This window comes from Aethalodelphis obliquidens, unplaced genomic scaffold, assembly GCF_003676395.1.
Source record: "Aethalodelphis obliquidens isolate GAN/ISIS:26980383/991018 unplaced genomic scaffold, ASM367639v1 scaffold3, whole genome shotgun sequence".
In the NCBI taxonomy this organism is placed as follows: Eukaryota; Metazoa; Chordata; class Mammalia; order Artiodactyla; family Delphinidae; genus Aethalodelphis; species Aethalodelphis obliquidens.
This window is the reverse complement of record NW_020837947.1, coordinates 48,986,514-49,003,326: the sequence shown is the minus strand read 5'-3', so window position 1 is coordinate 49,003,326 and position 16,813 is coordinate 48,986,514. Positions and strand designations below refer to the sequence as shown.

The following is a 16,813-nucleotide window of genomic DNA, read 5'->3' as shown; positions in this document are numbered from 1 at the left end:
AACCAAGGCTCTAGACTGAGAGCTGGGGAGGGAGGAAGGGGTACTGTCTTTTTTGGCAACACCTGCCGGGAGTAGATATTCTGTCCCACTGAATTGGGAGAAGGGTGTAGAAGGGAAACAAATGATGTTTCGTATGTCACAGACTTCCTGTTCTTTCCAAGATCTAGTAGATTTTCTTGAATAAATGTTTCTCCACTTGCTGTATGCCATTAGGAGAATTTCCAGAAACTTTCAATGTTTTGTTTTGTTTTTATAATTTTTACCAGTTGTGGTTGTTTCACTGGGGAGAGGCTCTGCTGAGCTCCTGACGTAACCAGTTCAGAAGTGTTCCCCTCCCTCTCCCCCCAACCAACCAAGAGAGTTAGTTTTAACTCCCAAAGCAAAAGTTCTGGGAGCCAGAACATTTTTAACCAAGACTGTGCGGTAACTAGTGTGTTGCTGAGAACTTAGTGCTACTGAACATTAATACATATGGTCTTTCTTTAATCAGTTTGTTTAGAGCAATATTTTTAAGTGAGATAAATATTTCTAGAGAATAATTCTAAGACAACCGAAAATTTGTATGGCTGTAAATCATAGAAATAATAAAGTAGGAAATGTGTCAAAAGTCTTTTGCCTTTTAAACATGTATCTAAAAGCATTACTAAGTTTAGGAAATGTATTTATCTTTCTTTTTTTGTTGTGTAGGCTTTGTCAGGTTTTTAGAAGGCTATTATATTGTGTTAATAACCAAAAGGAGGAAGATGGCAGATATTGGAGGTCATGCAATATATAAGATTGAAGATACAAATATGATCTATATACCCAATGATTCTGTACGTATTACTCATCCTGATGAAGCTAGGTATGTACTGGTGGTAACTGCTATTTTTTTACCTGGTAGACCAATTAGAAAATAAAACATAGTCAAAAGATTATAAATGTTATGTTAAAATGTAAAATACTGGCTCAGAATGCTACAGCTTTTGTTCAAGTGCTATTAAAAACCCTCCATTAAAACAATGGATTTGGGCAAGAATCAACAATGGCTCCTAAAACCATTAGGTGAGAGGTTATTATTGAGGAACAGATATTCACTCAGTCTCAACATACCATACTCCATAACTATCTTTATTATTTACAAAGAGAAAAAAATGGCAAACATACTCACCAAATGATCAAATTCAGCATCACCAATAATGAGACAAAACTGACATTATTTACCTCTTAACGTGAAGCAATGGGAAGGACGCCCACTACCTGTGTAGTTTTCTTACTAAAAATATTTAACTTAAATCTAAGCATGAGGAAATAATCAGATAAATCCATATTGTGGGACTTTCTGTAAGACACTGGCCTGGACCCTCCAAAAATGTCAATGTCGTGCAACACAGGAAGAGCCAGAGAGTTGTTCTAGAGTTTAGAATCGACATGACAAAGTGCAACACTTGAATTTGTTAGATCCAGGATTAAAACATGTGTGTGCATGCTCATGTACACGTGCGTGCGCGCACACACACACACAGCTATAAAGGACTGTACTGGAACGGTTTGTATATGGACTATATACTAGGGGATATTGGATCAGTATTAAATGTTGGGTGTATAATGATATTGTGGTTACTCAGGAGATTGTCCTTGTTCATAATAGATATAAAATAAAATATTTAGGACTGAGGTTTCATCATGTCTGCTACTTACTGTAAATGGTTTAGAAAAATAAAATGTACATGTATATTTAAAGAGAGAGAATGTATGTGTGTATAAATGTATAATGAGAAATGTTCAACAGTGAATTCAGGTGAAGGATATACTGCTGTTTATTACACTATTTTTTCCCCCAATTTTTCTATGGATTTGAAACCTTTAAAAAGTTTTGGGGGGAAATTACTGGAACCTTGGGCATGTGGGGAAAGGCTATTAATAAATTAATAAAATGATAGAGAAAAGATTAGAATTGGTTTATTTTAATATTATAAAGGTTAAAATGGAACAAAGTTAGGCATGCTTATAAGTTTTTAGGGAAGGTAACAGTTTAGATTTTAATTTCACTCAGTACTTTCATGGTGTTGTTCTAGATACATGAACTGGAATTTAAAGGTGGTGTGGCTCTCTTGTTTAAGACCCTCTTAGATAGTGGTTTTCTGGACCTTTGTGGCATTGTCTTTGGTATTTGGAAGTGGAGTATTTAAAACATAATTTGTTTACACAGGGGTAAGTAGAGTTTACCGGATAGAGTGGACTTTTGTCTTATACGAACAAAAAAATTATGTCTCTTATAGCTTATAGGCAGGCATAGTATATTGAATAAAAGTGAATCAGAGAGGAATCTAAAAAAATGATACAAATGAACTTATTTACAAGACAGAAATAGACTCACAGACATAAGAAACAAATTTACCAGAGGGGAAGGGGGGGCAATAAATTAGGAATTTGGGATTAACAGATACACACTACTATATATAAAATAGATAAAAAACAAGGATCTACTGTATAGCACAGGGAACTATATTCAATATCTTGTAGTAACCTGTAATGGAAAAGAATCTGAAAGAGTATATATATACATATACGTGTGTGTATATATATATAACTGAATCACTTTGCTGTAGGCTTGAAACATTGTAAATCAACAATACTTCAATAAAAAATAAATTAATTTAAAAAAGTGAATCAGATAGGCCAGTGCATAGAAATCCAAGGGTTGGGGAAAAATTAAAGAGGTTTATATTATTTATAAGCCTCATCTTTATGATTCTTTAGCTGAGAATAGTAAAACAAATTACACTCTTCTATATAGTGATATGACTGTCTTTAAAGAATGAACTTATCTTGTGATTAATATTGTATAGTAAATGGAATAATCCAGAATAAGATACAGTTATTTTAATAGCTTGTTATAGGTGGACTTACACTATTACTGGATAGGTAAACTTTTACCATACTTACAAAACTATGTAATCCAATAATGCATTTAAGTAAAAATGTTTGGTATGATATTAGGAAATAAAGTACCATAAAACATTTCATACAAAATGATAAGTAGATGTTACCCCTCTGATGTATGGTTGTATCAACATTATAAAATTTGCTAGAGCAATTCACCATGTTAAAATATTGTTGGGAAAAATTATGACTATCTTAATATATGTAGAAAATGTATTTGAGGGAATTCCCTGGCTGTCCGGTGGTTAGGACTCCGTGCTTTCACTGCCGAGGGCACAGGTTCGATCCCTGGTTGGGGAACTAAGATCCCGCAAGCCGCACGGCGTGGCCAAAAATATGTGTGTGTGTGTGTGTATGTATTTATATTTATATATATATTTTTCATATATATATATATATGACAAATTCAATACCCATTTGTGATCAGTGTCTTTAAAAGGTTGAAATGAATATGAAAAAGTGTTAACATTTATTAGTCCTGAGTGGTAGATACATGGACATTTTATTCTGCACTTTTTTTTCAGTTTAAAAAAACTTTGCAGCTTAAAATTATGGTGACCCACAAACATTTCTGCTTGTTTTTGTTCCTCTACTCTCTCCAACCTCAAAGCATATTGTGAAAACAAGAACAGTATTTACTTCTGTCTTGCCCAAAGTCTAAGCGCCCTATGTATGTAAGGGCATGACTTTCCCTCTCTGGCATAATCAGTGATGAGGAAGCGGTCAAACTAAAGTTAAGGGTCTCAAGTGATGATCAGGATACTTAGAAATTGCTCCAGTTGAAATCTCTTCTCCAGTTATGGATTGAATTTCTCAGTTTCAATGAGTGTATTTACAAATATAAATGTATATATATATGTATATGTTAAGCTATGAACAAATAATGGTGTTGTGTGAATGCAATATGCTTTGGGGTTTTTTGGTCATTTTTTTCCCCAGTTCTATTGAGATAAAATTGACATACATCACTGTGTTAGTTTAAGGTGTTCAGCATAATGGTTTGACTTAGATATAATATATTGTGAAATGATTACTGCAGTAGGTTTAGTTAGCATCTGTCATCTCATATAGATACAATAAAAAGAAAAAGAAAAAAAAGAAGAAAATTTCTTTCCTTGTTATGAGGACTCAGTATCTACTCTCTTAACTTTCATGTATATCATATAGCAGTGGTAACTATAGTCATCAGGTTGTTAACTATAGTCATCATTTTTTTTCAGGTATCTACGAATATTTCAAAATGTGGACCTGTCCAGCAATTTTTACTTTAGGTATGTTTGAGCTGAATTTTGCTCTTATCATTCTCTTAAATGTTTATATAATTTTCCATAGGGTAAAAACAGAATCAGTAGTACTTCAGTTATTCTTTTTTTTAAAATAGCCAAAGTTTTTCATCTAAAATAGTACAAATACAAGTATTTCCTCCTTTTAAAAATCTGATATTTGAAAATTTGAATGGATAAATTGTAATTATACTCACTATAAAAATCATCTTTATTAGAATTTTAAGGAAATATCTTTTAGTTTTGAACTACAAAAATGAAATCTGCGTTCAGTCTATATACAGAGTTGTAACAGTTTCACAGTTTTCAATTTAACAATCTAGCAAAATTAGGTAAAAATAAATTCAAAATAAGAAGAACTGTTGAAATACCAACATACCGTACTGGCATTGTAAATTACTAACTTTCCTGGAGAGGAACGTAGCATTAAGTATATATGAAAATATGCCTGAAGGTAATAAATCAGGAGATAAAATATTAATCCTTATTTGTAAAGGGACATTAATAGCTTCTCTATTTATCATGGCCCAAACAAGCAAACCAGCAAACACAGGGACAACCCAAATATCGATAATTGAAAAATAAGCAAGCAAAGTATAGCAGAGCATCATGATAAAATATTATACCACTGATGATGTGACCAATATGTAGGCCAGGTAAATAGAATTTTCCATGTAGCCAAATAACTTTCTTTCAGCTATAATGTCCAAACTCAAAAGTAGAACATAAAATAGCATATAGCAATAAGGACTTGAGTCATGGGACTAGAAGAGGACCCAGAGTGTTGTAGCTATTGGTGTTACATACTTTTGGGGTACTTTGCATTATTTTAAATTTATTTTTAAACTGTTAATATAGTTAACCATTTCTTTATGAAATAAAGAAAAACTTGTCTACTGTGTAGAGTGGATTATGTCTTCATGTGAAACCGAAGACAGTTAATTAATTTAGCAATAGTATAGTGAAGGGCTCCTAAAGAAATAATTTTTGCTTCCACCAATGTTTATTGAAAGTATATTTCCATTGTATTTGTTTCCATCATTTGCTTTTCAGCCTTTATTGCTTAATTATGTTTATAGTCTCTGTGAGTTATTACTGAAGCTCAGTGGTACTGTTAGAAATGGTCTTCTCCTGATTCACCATTTTCAGCTTCGTCTGCATCCCCATACTGAGTTCTGAACAAGTCATTCCATAAGTAAAAATATGAGGTTAAAGACTTCTGGAAAGATTATACTGCATTGTTATGATTCAGCTAGAATAAAGCAGGAAGAATTGATTTTAAAAGTAAAAGCCCAGGGCTTCCCTGGTGGCGCAGTGGTTGAGAGTCTGCCTGCCGATGCAGGGGACACGGGTTCGTGCCCCGGACCGGGAAGATCCCACATGCCGCGGAGCGACTGGGTCCGTGAGCCATGGCCGCTGAGCCTGTGCGTCCAGAGCCTGTGCTCCGGAACAGGAGAGGCCACAGCAGTGAGAGGCCCGCGTACTGCAAAAAAAAAAAAAAAAAAAAGTAAAAGCCCAACTTCTCTCCACCCCCCAGCTTTATTGAGATATTACTGACATATGTAAGTTTAAGTTGTACAATGTGATGATTGATACATGTATAGATACATGTATATATTGCAAATGATTACCACAATAAGGTTAGTTTACACCTTCATCCCATCACACAGTTGTGATTGTGTGTATGTGTGTGTGTGTGTGTGTGCGCGTGTAGTGATAACATTTAAGATTTGCTCCCTTAACAAATTTCAAGTATATAATTCAGTATTGTTAATTATAGTTACCATGCTCTGTACATTAGATATCCAGATCTTATTTATCTTATGGCTAAGAGTTTGTACCCTTTGACCAACATTTCTCCATTCCTCCCCCTGCCACTGGCAACTACTATTCTACTCTCTCGTTCTATAAGTTCAGCTTTTTAAGATTCCACATGTAAGTGAGAACATAGTCTTTGTCTTTGTTTGTCTAACTTATTTCACTCAGCATAATGCCCTCGAGGTCCATCCATGTTGTTGCAAAAGGCAAGATTTCCTTTTTTATGGCCAAATGATACCCCATTATTTATATATGCCACATTTTCTTTATCCATTTATCTGTTAATGGACTCAGGTTGTTCTGTGTCTTGGCTGTTGTCATTAATTCTGCAGTGGGCGTGGGGGAGCAGATACCTCTTTGAGATAGTGATCTCATTTCCTTTGGATATATACCCAGAAATGGGATTGCTGGATCATATGGTAGTTTATTTTTAATTTTTCAAAAATTTATTTAATTTTATTTATTTATTGATTTTGGCTGCGTTGGGTCTTCGTTGCTGTGCGCGGCCTTTTCTCTGGTTGCCGCGAGCGGGGGCTACTCTTCGTTGTGGTGCGTGGGCTTCGCATTGCAGTGGCTTCTCTTGTTCCAGAGCACGGGCTCTAGGCGTGCAGGCTTCAGTAGTTGTGGCATGGGGCTCAGCAGTTGTGGCTCACGGGCTCTAGAGCGCAGGCTCAGTAGTTGTGGCACACGGGCTTAGTTGCTCCGCAGCATATGGGATCTTCCTGGACCAGGGCTTGAACCCATGTCCCGGCATTTGCAGGCGGATTCCCAACCACTGAGCCACCAGGGAAGCCCTATTTTTAATTTTTTGAGGAACCTTCATTCTGTTTTCCATAGTGGCTGCACCAATTTACATTCCCACCAGCAGTGCAAAAGGTTCTCTTTTCTCTACATCCTTGCCAACCCTTACTGTTTCTTTGTTTGTTTTATAATAGCCATTCTAATAGGTATGAGGTAATATCTCATTGTGGTTTTGATTTGCATTTCTCTACTGTGATGTTGAGCAACTTTTCATGCACTTGTTGGCCATTTGTATGTCTTCTTTGGAAAAATGTCTATTCAAGTCTTTTGCCCATTTTAAAATTGGATTATTTGTATGTTTGCTGTTGAGTTGTATGAGTTCCTTATGTATCTTGGCTATTAACCCCTTAATAGTTAGATGGTTTGCAAATATTTTCTTCCATAAGTTGCCTTTTTATTTTGCTGACTCTCTTTCTGTGCAGAAGCTTTTTAGTTTGAAGCTTTTTAGTTTGTTTATTTTTGCTTTTGTTGCTTGCTCTTTTGGTGTCATATCCAAAAAACATCTTTGTCAAGAACAGTGTCAAGGAAATTTTCTCCTATGTTTTCTTTTAATAGTTTTATAGTTTTGGGTCTTACATTTAAGGCTTTAATCCATTTTGAGTTAATTTTTTGTGAGTGGTGTAATACAGGGGTCCAATTTCATTCTTCTGCTGATGGTTGTCCAGTTTTCCCAGCACCATTTATTGAAGAGACTATCGTTTCTCCATTAGTCTTTTTGGCTCCCTTGTCAAATATTAGTTGACTATATATAGGAGTGGGTTTATTTCTGGGCTCTCTATTCCATTGGTCTAGGTGTCTTTTTTATGCCAGTAACACACTGTTTTGAATGCTATAGCTTGGCAGTAAGGTTTGAAATCAGGAAGTTTGATGCCTCCAGCTTTGTCCTTCTTTCTTAAGATTGCTTTGGCTATTAGGAGTCTTGTAATTCCATACAAATTTTAGAATTGTTTTTCTTCTATTCCTGTGGAAAATGTCATTGGCATTTTGATAGGGATTGTATTGAATCTATAGATGCCTTTGGGTAGTATGGACATTTAAACAATGTTAATTCTTCTGTTCCATGAACACTGGATATCTTTCCATTTATTTGTGTCTTATTTTTTTCATCCATGTCTTATAATTTTTAGTGTACAGATCTCTTATCTCCTTCGTTAAATTTATTCCTAAGCATTTTTTATGCTCTTGTAAATGCGATTGAAAAACCAACTTTTTTTTTTATTTAATTAATTAATTTATTTATTTTTGGCTGTGTTAGGTCTTCGTTTCTGTGCGTGGGCTTTCTCTAGTTGTGGCGAGCAGGGGCCACCCTTCATCGCGGTGCGCGGGCCTCTCTTGTGGAGCACAAGCTCCAGACGCGCAGGCTCAGTAGTTGTGGCTCATGGGCCTAGTTGCTCCGTGGCATGTGGGATCCTCCCAGACCAGGGCTCGAACCCGTGTCCCCTGCATTGGCAGGCAGACTCTCGACCACTGCACCACCAGGGAAACCCCAAAACCAACTTTTTAATACAGATTTTACCCCTGTGAGATTAGATGCTAGTAAAGCTAATGGCTCTATCGAGCAAATGTGGTAAAACTTAATTTCACAGATGAAATAAATCAATTTCAAACAAATAAATAGTAAATCAATAATTTGATAATTAATAAATTGAGGAAGAAATAATTAAAATATGTATGTGAGTCTCCAGACAAAATTGTAACCATCTTAAAATATGACTAAAATACTTTCAAATTTGTGTAAACCTAAAGAATTCTAGATACTGTCTGAAATTCTGTGCTAAAAATATATAGCTAGAGATACTTATAAAAATTGTTAATTTTGTGCAAATTTTGTTTGCACAGACTGTTACAATTTTTTGCATGACTGTTATGCTTTTCAAACATATTTTACCGTGATGGCTTGTGTTATTTGCTTATTCTTGTTTTATTACTAAGTCAGTTATTGTACCACCAGTAATAATTAATAGAATTCTTTTCATTCATAGGTAAACTAGAGTACAGTACTGTTGCAGTGGATATTGTAACATTTTTAGTACTCCATTCAGATATATGAGAGTGTGACCCCTTTGTACAAGGCCCTGAAGTTAGATTAATTTCAGCGTGAAGCAAAAAATGCACACTGCAAATCAATTAATGTAGGTTACTCACATTGTATTGTATATTTCTAGTTATGCAAATGCCTAAGTCATGCAGTGATTTTTTAATTTCCAGTTATATTCATGGTTTACTGTGTTTTAATGTGCTTATTTGTACAGCATTGCTTCCAAGGAAACTAACAGGTGCTAAGTAATTTAGTTCATAGGTTTTAATTCCTTCTGGGAGCCAAGACTATGAAATATGTTTTGCTTTTCTAATTCTTATTAAGTTTCAGTTCTTTTCTCAGTTACAGCTATGATTTGTCCCACTCACTTCAATATAATCTCACTGTATTGCGTATGCCCCTGGAGATGTTAAAATCAGAAACGACCCAGACTCGCCAGGAGAGTTTTGACATCTTTGAAGATGAAGGATTAATTACACAGGGTGGAAGCGGTAGGTGGTTTTCAGCACATCCAATATATGTTAATGTGGCATCTATGAAACGGCATCTCATTAAATTCACTCACATTTCTCCTTTCCTCTTTGCTCTTTGTCCTTATATCAGGTTGTTTCAGGTATAGGAACTTGACCAATTCATTTTTATAGAGATCATGCATCACCCAATGAATTTCATTTGTGGGCAAGCCAGAAAATTGTATACTGATGTTTTCTAGCAAAATTTCATGCACCTTTTATGGAATACATTCAGTTTAGTCCTTGAATGGAGAATTTTCTTTTTAAATATTGGAGACTACACATCACCACCTTATTTTTCTTCATAGAGACCAATTGTGTATGGGTTGAGTTTTAGAAAACAGTTACCATGGCTTGCCTATTGTATCCTAGACATTTATATGTCATATCTCTAATCCTCATAAAAACTCTGCTCAGTAGGTATAATGCTACTTTGAAAGAAATAAAGGCTAAGTAGGAAAATGAGGCCTAGAGATTAAGATCGCAAGGCCAGTGTCTAGAGGAACCATTGCAATAGGTCAGAGGCTGTTCTGACTTTGATTGGTCTCAACTTGCCCCTCTGGTCCCTCACAAGCCCTGCTTCTGTCAAGACCATTGTGGGATTACTGCAGGACGTGTGTGTGACTAGTCTAGAGTGGCCCTGGACATCTGGGACTAACCAGTCACAGAATAGTATTGGTACCTTTATCCCTGGATTTGGGGGTTGGTCTAGAAATCTAAAGCCAGAGACATTGCTAGAGTTAATGTTGTGAAGGAATTGCTTCAAACTTAAGACAGTTTAACTGAATTGGGCTTACTATGGAAACATAAAAAGTTAGTAGTGTCTTTGGGTGCCTTCCTCAGTGCGCCTTCTATATAGTGATGGAGATGTGAGTGCAGAGGTAGAATGTAAGTTCCAGAAGGTTTGTCCTTACAGGACACACAGAAAGAGGCTGTACTCTGTTAGCATTTTGCCAAAGGTTCTGGTCCACTCTAAGAAGACTTAGACTGTTACTTAGACTGAATGCCGTCTCTGTTATTGCCTTGACTCTTGTTAGTTTATTAGATTGAATATCTCTTGAGCTAAGGCCAAACCCAGTGCACCCTCCCTACCCCAAAACATCTAGATCACGTAAATTTGCCATGGTTCAGACATCTGGATTGTAACCTGTACCCCTAGAGACAGGTGGAGGGTAAAATAATGTGTGCCTGAATATTTGTCACATCATTTCTTCTAAATATCATACTTAGTAATAGAAAAGCTAAAAGTATTACCAAATTTGCACTATGTCTCATCTCACATCTGAATTTGAATATCTGTTCTGGGATCTGAATTAAGCCTCTGAAAGCTACTTAATTTTTTACTATCTGTCAAGCAGTTCTACTTAATAGATATGAATAACTGTGTATTAGGTTTTTATAGCTGCTATAAGAAATTACCACAAACTCAGTGACTTAAAACTATACAAATTTATTATCTTATGGGAGTCAGAAGTCCAAAGGAGGTCTCAGTGGACTAAAGTTAGAGTGTCAGCAAGGCTGCGTTCCTTTCTTGAGACCCTAGGGAAAAATCCATTTTCTTGCCCCTTTCATCTTCAAAGCCAGCAATGGCCGGCCGAGGGTTTTCCCACATTACATCACTCTGACACACTCCTGTTTCCCCCTTTCACTTATAATGACCTGTGATTACATTGGGCCCACTTGGACAATCCAGAATAGTCTCCCCATCTTAAGGTCATCTGATTAACAACCTTAATTCCATCTGCAACTTTAATTCCTTCTTGCCATTGTAACATAACATATTCACAGGTTCTGGTGATTAGGACATAGACATCTTTTCTGTAGGGGAGGGATGCATTATTCTCCTACTACACAGGGGGAAACTGATAGGAAAGAGAGGGTGAGGGTAATAGGTATCGGGGTAGGTAGAAAAGGAAAATAATACATTTTTTAAAAATCTCTAATGTGTCAGGCAGCAAGTTAGTCACTTTGCATATATTATTTTTTTAATCTGAATAATATCTCTGCGGTGAGTACTACCATCATTTCACAGTTTAGAAAATTGAGGTTCTGAGATGTTACGTAACTTGCCAAAGGTCACAGAGCTGGTAAGTGGCAAAGACAGGACTCCAATCCATTATTCATGCTCAGTGTAATGTCATTGAAGAGGTAGAGAAGGCTTAGTTTTTATGAATAAAACCAAAGTGTTTGTCATAGTATATGAACACTCTTAACATACATGTTTTGAGAAGAGTATTGACTGCCTCTATCCAGAACTGTTAACGATCTTTTAAGCCATTATCTTTTAAATATACTTGTTTTATTTTGTACTTTATATAAGTTTTGTAAAACTCATTGATGTTTAATAAATTTATTTGGATATCCTGAAGTCATGCTTGATGAAATTAGTTTTGTTGTATAGAAAAAGCTTGATATGATAACAACTACCACTTATGGAAGTATCAGTAAGACACCAGACTTGTTCTGAGCACTTTATGTACATTATCAACTTATCTTTATAACAATCCCAGGATACAGGCACAAATGAGGAAACAGGGGCACTGGGAGTAAGTAACCCTCTTGGTCACACCTGTCACCCTGCTGATGAGGCAGAGCTCGGATTTGGACCCAGGCACTCTGACACCAGAGCCATGCTCCCAGCTGCAGTCCTTGCTGTCTCTTGGCCTTATTCATGTATTTGTACACCTCTCCTTAATTTCCCAGCTGTTTTCTTCTCTCTTAGGTTAAAAACTCACAGATCAGAAAATGTGTGTTTTCTTTAACTTTGTACAGAATCAGCACAGTGTTCTGGGCAACGAGATGAGTTATATCTACTGAAAACAGCAATGATATTGATCAGGCATTTTGAAATTAAAAACAAAAGTTTAAGAACTTAAAAACGAATGTCAACCAATTTCCTTATCTTTCTGATACCAACTCTTATTTTTCAGGTGTATTTGGGATCTGTAGTGAGCCTTATATGAAGTACGTGTGGAACGGCGAACTTCTGGATATAATTAAAAATACTGTCCATCGTGACTGGCTGCTGTATATTATTCATGGGTTCTGTGGGCAGTCAAGTATCCTTTTTTAAAAAAATTAAGATACATATTATTAAACTTACGCTGTACCGATTTATAGAAAGCTATGTATGAATTATAAGATTACAATTGTCTGTGCATCCAACAGATAGATTATAATTACCTATGCATTCCACGTAGTTGAAATACAAACAGGAATGCAGATCTACTATGTATACAGACAAATAACAAGGAAGAAAACCTATGTGCATAGGAAGTGATACAGGTAGTAAGTATCATTCTTACCGAAGAGAAGGAGCAGAATCCCTGACAGGCGGGGAGGATGGGGCAGGCTCACAGGAAGAGTTGAACTTGGCCTGGCCTCAGTCAAAAGGCAGGCCTTGGCAATGAGATTGTGGATTGGGGAAGCACCATGAATGTAGAGATGGAAAAGTTCATGGGAGTGTACTTGTGGCTTGTATATATCGATAAAACCCCTGGGAGGTACAGTGTAGTGGGAAGGAGATCGTTTAGGGGGAGTCAGACTGCCAGTCGCCAGATTGCTTTGGTGGTCGGACCAAGGACTTTGGGTTTGGCGCTAGAGCTTTTGAAAATTTTTTTTCAGGAGGGTAACATACAAATTAGTACTTAGGAAGCTTGAGTGGATAGCTATTTTCAAGGTGGATTAAGTAAAATGAGACTAGAACAAGGGACACTTGTTAGGAAAAGATTGCAGTGGTTCAGGCATAATGTAATGAAGGTCTGGATTAGGGCATAATAGATTAAATAGACATAGGTTGAGCCTTGGATTAAGCTGATGAGTTCAATTTTATAAATACCTTTTGTCCTTTTATTTAATTTCGCTATGTTGAAACCTCTCAACGTGTGCTATTACGTTATGAGGTTTAGGAAGGCAGTGTCTTCTTTCTAGGAGTGGTGGTTTGGTTTTTCCTGTCCCCTTTTGAGATCATGTAGGGCATTTGTGCGCCTAGCCTGCTTTCTAGTTGACATTCTTCCTTGTGTTCTAGGTTTTTTAAAAACCTAGAGTGAAAACTTTAAAGGAGTGGTTGTTTTGAGACCATTAAGTGGGTGAATGTGATGAACCAATATTATGCTTTCTTGCATCAGACCTTTTGGGAGGAGTGGAGTCAGGGGGTAGAGCTGGAGAGATGAGCCTTGAAGAGGACCTGTGCTGCCTTCTTGGTGGCAAACGAGGGCAAGGAGAGGCTGGGTGAAGACGCAGAGGACTTTGGGAATGAAGATGAGTGAGATTTGTGTGCTACACTTGAAATGGCTCATTACTTTGTAATCATTTTCAACCAATGAGTGGTACTATCTGATTGATCATTCACTGAATAATGAGATTTGGCTCTGAAATACTCTTTCTGCTTCCAAAAGTAAAATCAACCTGTAAAAGCACACAGTTTGCACCACCAAGGACACTAAAAGGAATGTGCTACAGTTGCTAAAGACAGTTTCTAAAAGGTAATTCTAAACTGTTTTGTATTTCTCAAGAGCTAACTCAGGGCCTGGCATAAGTACAATAAATGGGTTTTTTTTAAGTAGTGAATAGCACCATAGATTATAATTTTAAAGCTCGTTCGTTGAAATGTTGACTCCAGGCTCCCAGTTATCAAGCATTTAATGAATTCTGGAAGTCTACATGAGATAAAAGTCATTGCTATTTACTGAACGTTTGCTATAGGCCAGGCAGTAGTAACCATTACACACATTACCTAACCTAGTCTTCCCAACCACCTAATAAAATTGGTTATGTTTTTTAGTACTTATACCGTTTTACAGAAGATGAAATGGAGGCTCAGAAAGTTAAATAAGGTGACATAATTAATAAACGTTATTTTGATTAAACAGTTCCCAGTGTTCAATTTTGCAGTTAGGTGACAAATTTGGGTACTCTCACTGTATTATACTAACTCCATTCCCTCAGAGTTATCTATTGCTTCATAATTCAAACACCCTGTTAAGTGACATTTGCTCACTTTGACAGGTATATGGTCTCTGAAGACTAAGGAAGGTTTAGTTGTACCTGTTTACATCCATACTTGGCTATAAGGAGGGACCACAGGTCTTCCCTTGGCCGATAACCCTACATCTGGTTACCATTTCCTCTGAAGTTCATGGAAACCACTCCTTAGTGAAGTTCGTTTTTGCCTTAATACCTGCATAATTGGAAAGAACAGTTAGACCCAATGTTGTTCCATTCTTGGGTGGAGCTTTTTGGTGTTCTTTAACCTACTGGACAAAGTATATTGGGTGTAATGATTCTCTTGGTTTGGTGTGACAGTCATGAATGCTAAACAGCTTTAACTTGATTTCCAAGAGCTGTTGATCTATGGACGACCTGTGTATGTCACTCTAATAGCTAGAAGATCCAGTAAGTTCGCTGGGACCCGTTTTCTCAAGAGAGGTGCAAACTGTGAGGTAAGATGGGAAAACAACAACACTGCTGGAGATTGAACTTTTTACATCAGCTTTGCTGGCAGGTGAAGCAAAGTGGAATTTTAGAAAGTGGAATTTCTTAGTTTGGGACATTATCAAGAGAATAATGAATTCTCTAGAGTATCGGAAACTTGTGAGAAATATGACTAATGTACAGATACTCTGAAAAATCAACTGTCTTAGAGTTATGCAATACCTTAGGGGGTTATGAAATGTCTAATGTTTTGGAGGATGAGTCATTTCTGTAATATATGAAAAAATGTAGTACATATTTAGTGGAGAGACTAAAATAGCAAAGCACCTCCACCCAAGGAATAAATGGAGGGGAGCACTCATTGGAAATGCATCCTTGATAAGAAGACTGAGTAGAGCAAGGCATGGGAAACCCTTTACCCCCTTCCCTCTGCTTTCGTTTGGCTCAAGACAGACTCCTTCTCTACTCATCCCTAGAAAATAACAACAAATTTTTCTGTCCTGCCTTCAGTCATGTAATGTCCTTTGAGTGTTCCATCTCTCTTTGCAACAGACAACTTGAATCTTAGGCAGATGTGTGATTGAGTAGACAGATTGAGCAAGACATTGGGTTTTGATCCTGCCTTAAAATAGCAACATTTGTTCTTAAAGTTATATCAGCAGTGAACATAGTTATAACTGGTGCTTTAAGAAAAAAGCAGAATTTTGCAACTCTATTTTTTACTTCTGAATATTTCAAGGGTAATTAAACAGGTACATTATTAATGCCTCTAAAATTATTCTTTGTCATATCATCATATACTTTTATAGGTAAAGCTATCTCAAGATTTTTTTTTTTCTCTCCGTCAGGCATCTTTTATTGGAATCTCTTTCTTTTGTCCTTTTATTCCTCCTTGGTCTTCAGAATTGAATTCTTATATTTCACTGGTCTTCCTAACCTCCTGTATAATTTCATGTGATTGGTTTTTTTTGGTTTCCTTCTCTGCCATTTATATCACTCAAGCTGTTCTCTATCTAGTACTTGTATTAGCTACTTAACTTGATTTTTCCCTTGTCTATTCTCTGCTATTTTTAATTGCTTCCTTTATTGCATTTTAATGATTTTCCTTTTTTTAATATGCACATTGAATGTTGATCAACATTTACCTCTTTTAAAACATTCTAAGACTAGGAATTATATTTTCATTGTGTACTTGAAATTTTTTCCATTAAAAAATTCTAAGGATATAAAATATTTTTAAATGCACCTTTCTTTCCAGGGTGATGTTGCAAATGAAGTGGAAACGGAACAAATACTCTGCGATGCTTCTGTCATGTCTTTTACTGCAGGAAGTTATTCTTCTTATGTGCAAGTTAGAGGATCAGTTCCCTTATACTGGTCTCAGGACATTTCAACTATGATGCCTAAGCCACCTATTACATGTGCGTGGAACAGTCTTTTTTAATAGTAACTCTTCTTTACCCACATTTAGAGGTAGTGAACTACTATCACAGAAATCTCATAAATGCTTGGGTTTTAATGAAGTTTTAGTACTGAAGAGTAGATCATTTAGAAGAAGGACTACTAATATTTTTATGCAATAACATTTATATATGTATTTTTAATTTTGGCCACTAGTAAATTATTTATATTATAAAATATAAATGTAATTATTTATATTCAGAAATGTAAGAATCATTCAAATTCAATAAATACATGAAGAATGATTGATAAGCTCGAGAGGAATTTGAGACATGAAACTACCAGAAGATTAGTTGAATTGCATTTCTTTAAACATTATAATGCAAAACAAAACACTGTACTTCTTTTATTCTTTCTTTACCAGTTTTCATTCTGGTACTTACTCATTTTTTTTGTCCCCCCAGTGGATCAGGCAGATCCATTTGCCCATGTGGCTGCTCTTCACTTTGACCAGATGCTTCAGAGGTTTGGCTCCCCCATCATCATCTTAAATTTAGTGAAGGTATGACGTGCTATCTGTTTGGTTATGAAATTCAGTTACA

General features: G+C 36.1%; 1 protein-coding gene across 5 annotated transcripts in view; it reads left to right on the top strand.

The window, feature by feature from the left end:
- The window catches only part of FIG4 (FIG4 phosphoinositide 5-phosphatase), a 129,307-nt gene that overhangs the window by 31,157 nt on the left and 81,337 nt on the right, over positions 1-16,813 (top strand). For all 5 annotated transcript variants that reach the window (XM_027088788.1, XM_027088764.1, XM_027088770.1 and 2 more), the window contains exons 4-10: positions 688-844; positions 4,146-4,196; positions 9,208-9,356; positions 12,308-12,436; positions 14,718-14,818; positions 16,069-16,231; positions 16,676-16,773. In XM_027088788.1, the coding sequence (XP_026944589.1) occupies positions 688-844; positions 4,146-4,196; positions 9,208-9,356; positions 12,308-12,436; positions 14,718-14,818; positions 16,069-16,231; positions 16,676-16,773 (848 nt within the window). The remainder of the gene's footprint in view (positions 1-687; positions 845-4,145; positions 4,197-9,207; positions 9,357-12,307; positions 12,437-14,717; positions 14,819-16,068; positions 16,232-16,675; positions 16,774-16,813) is intronic.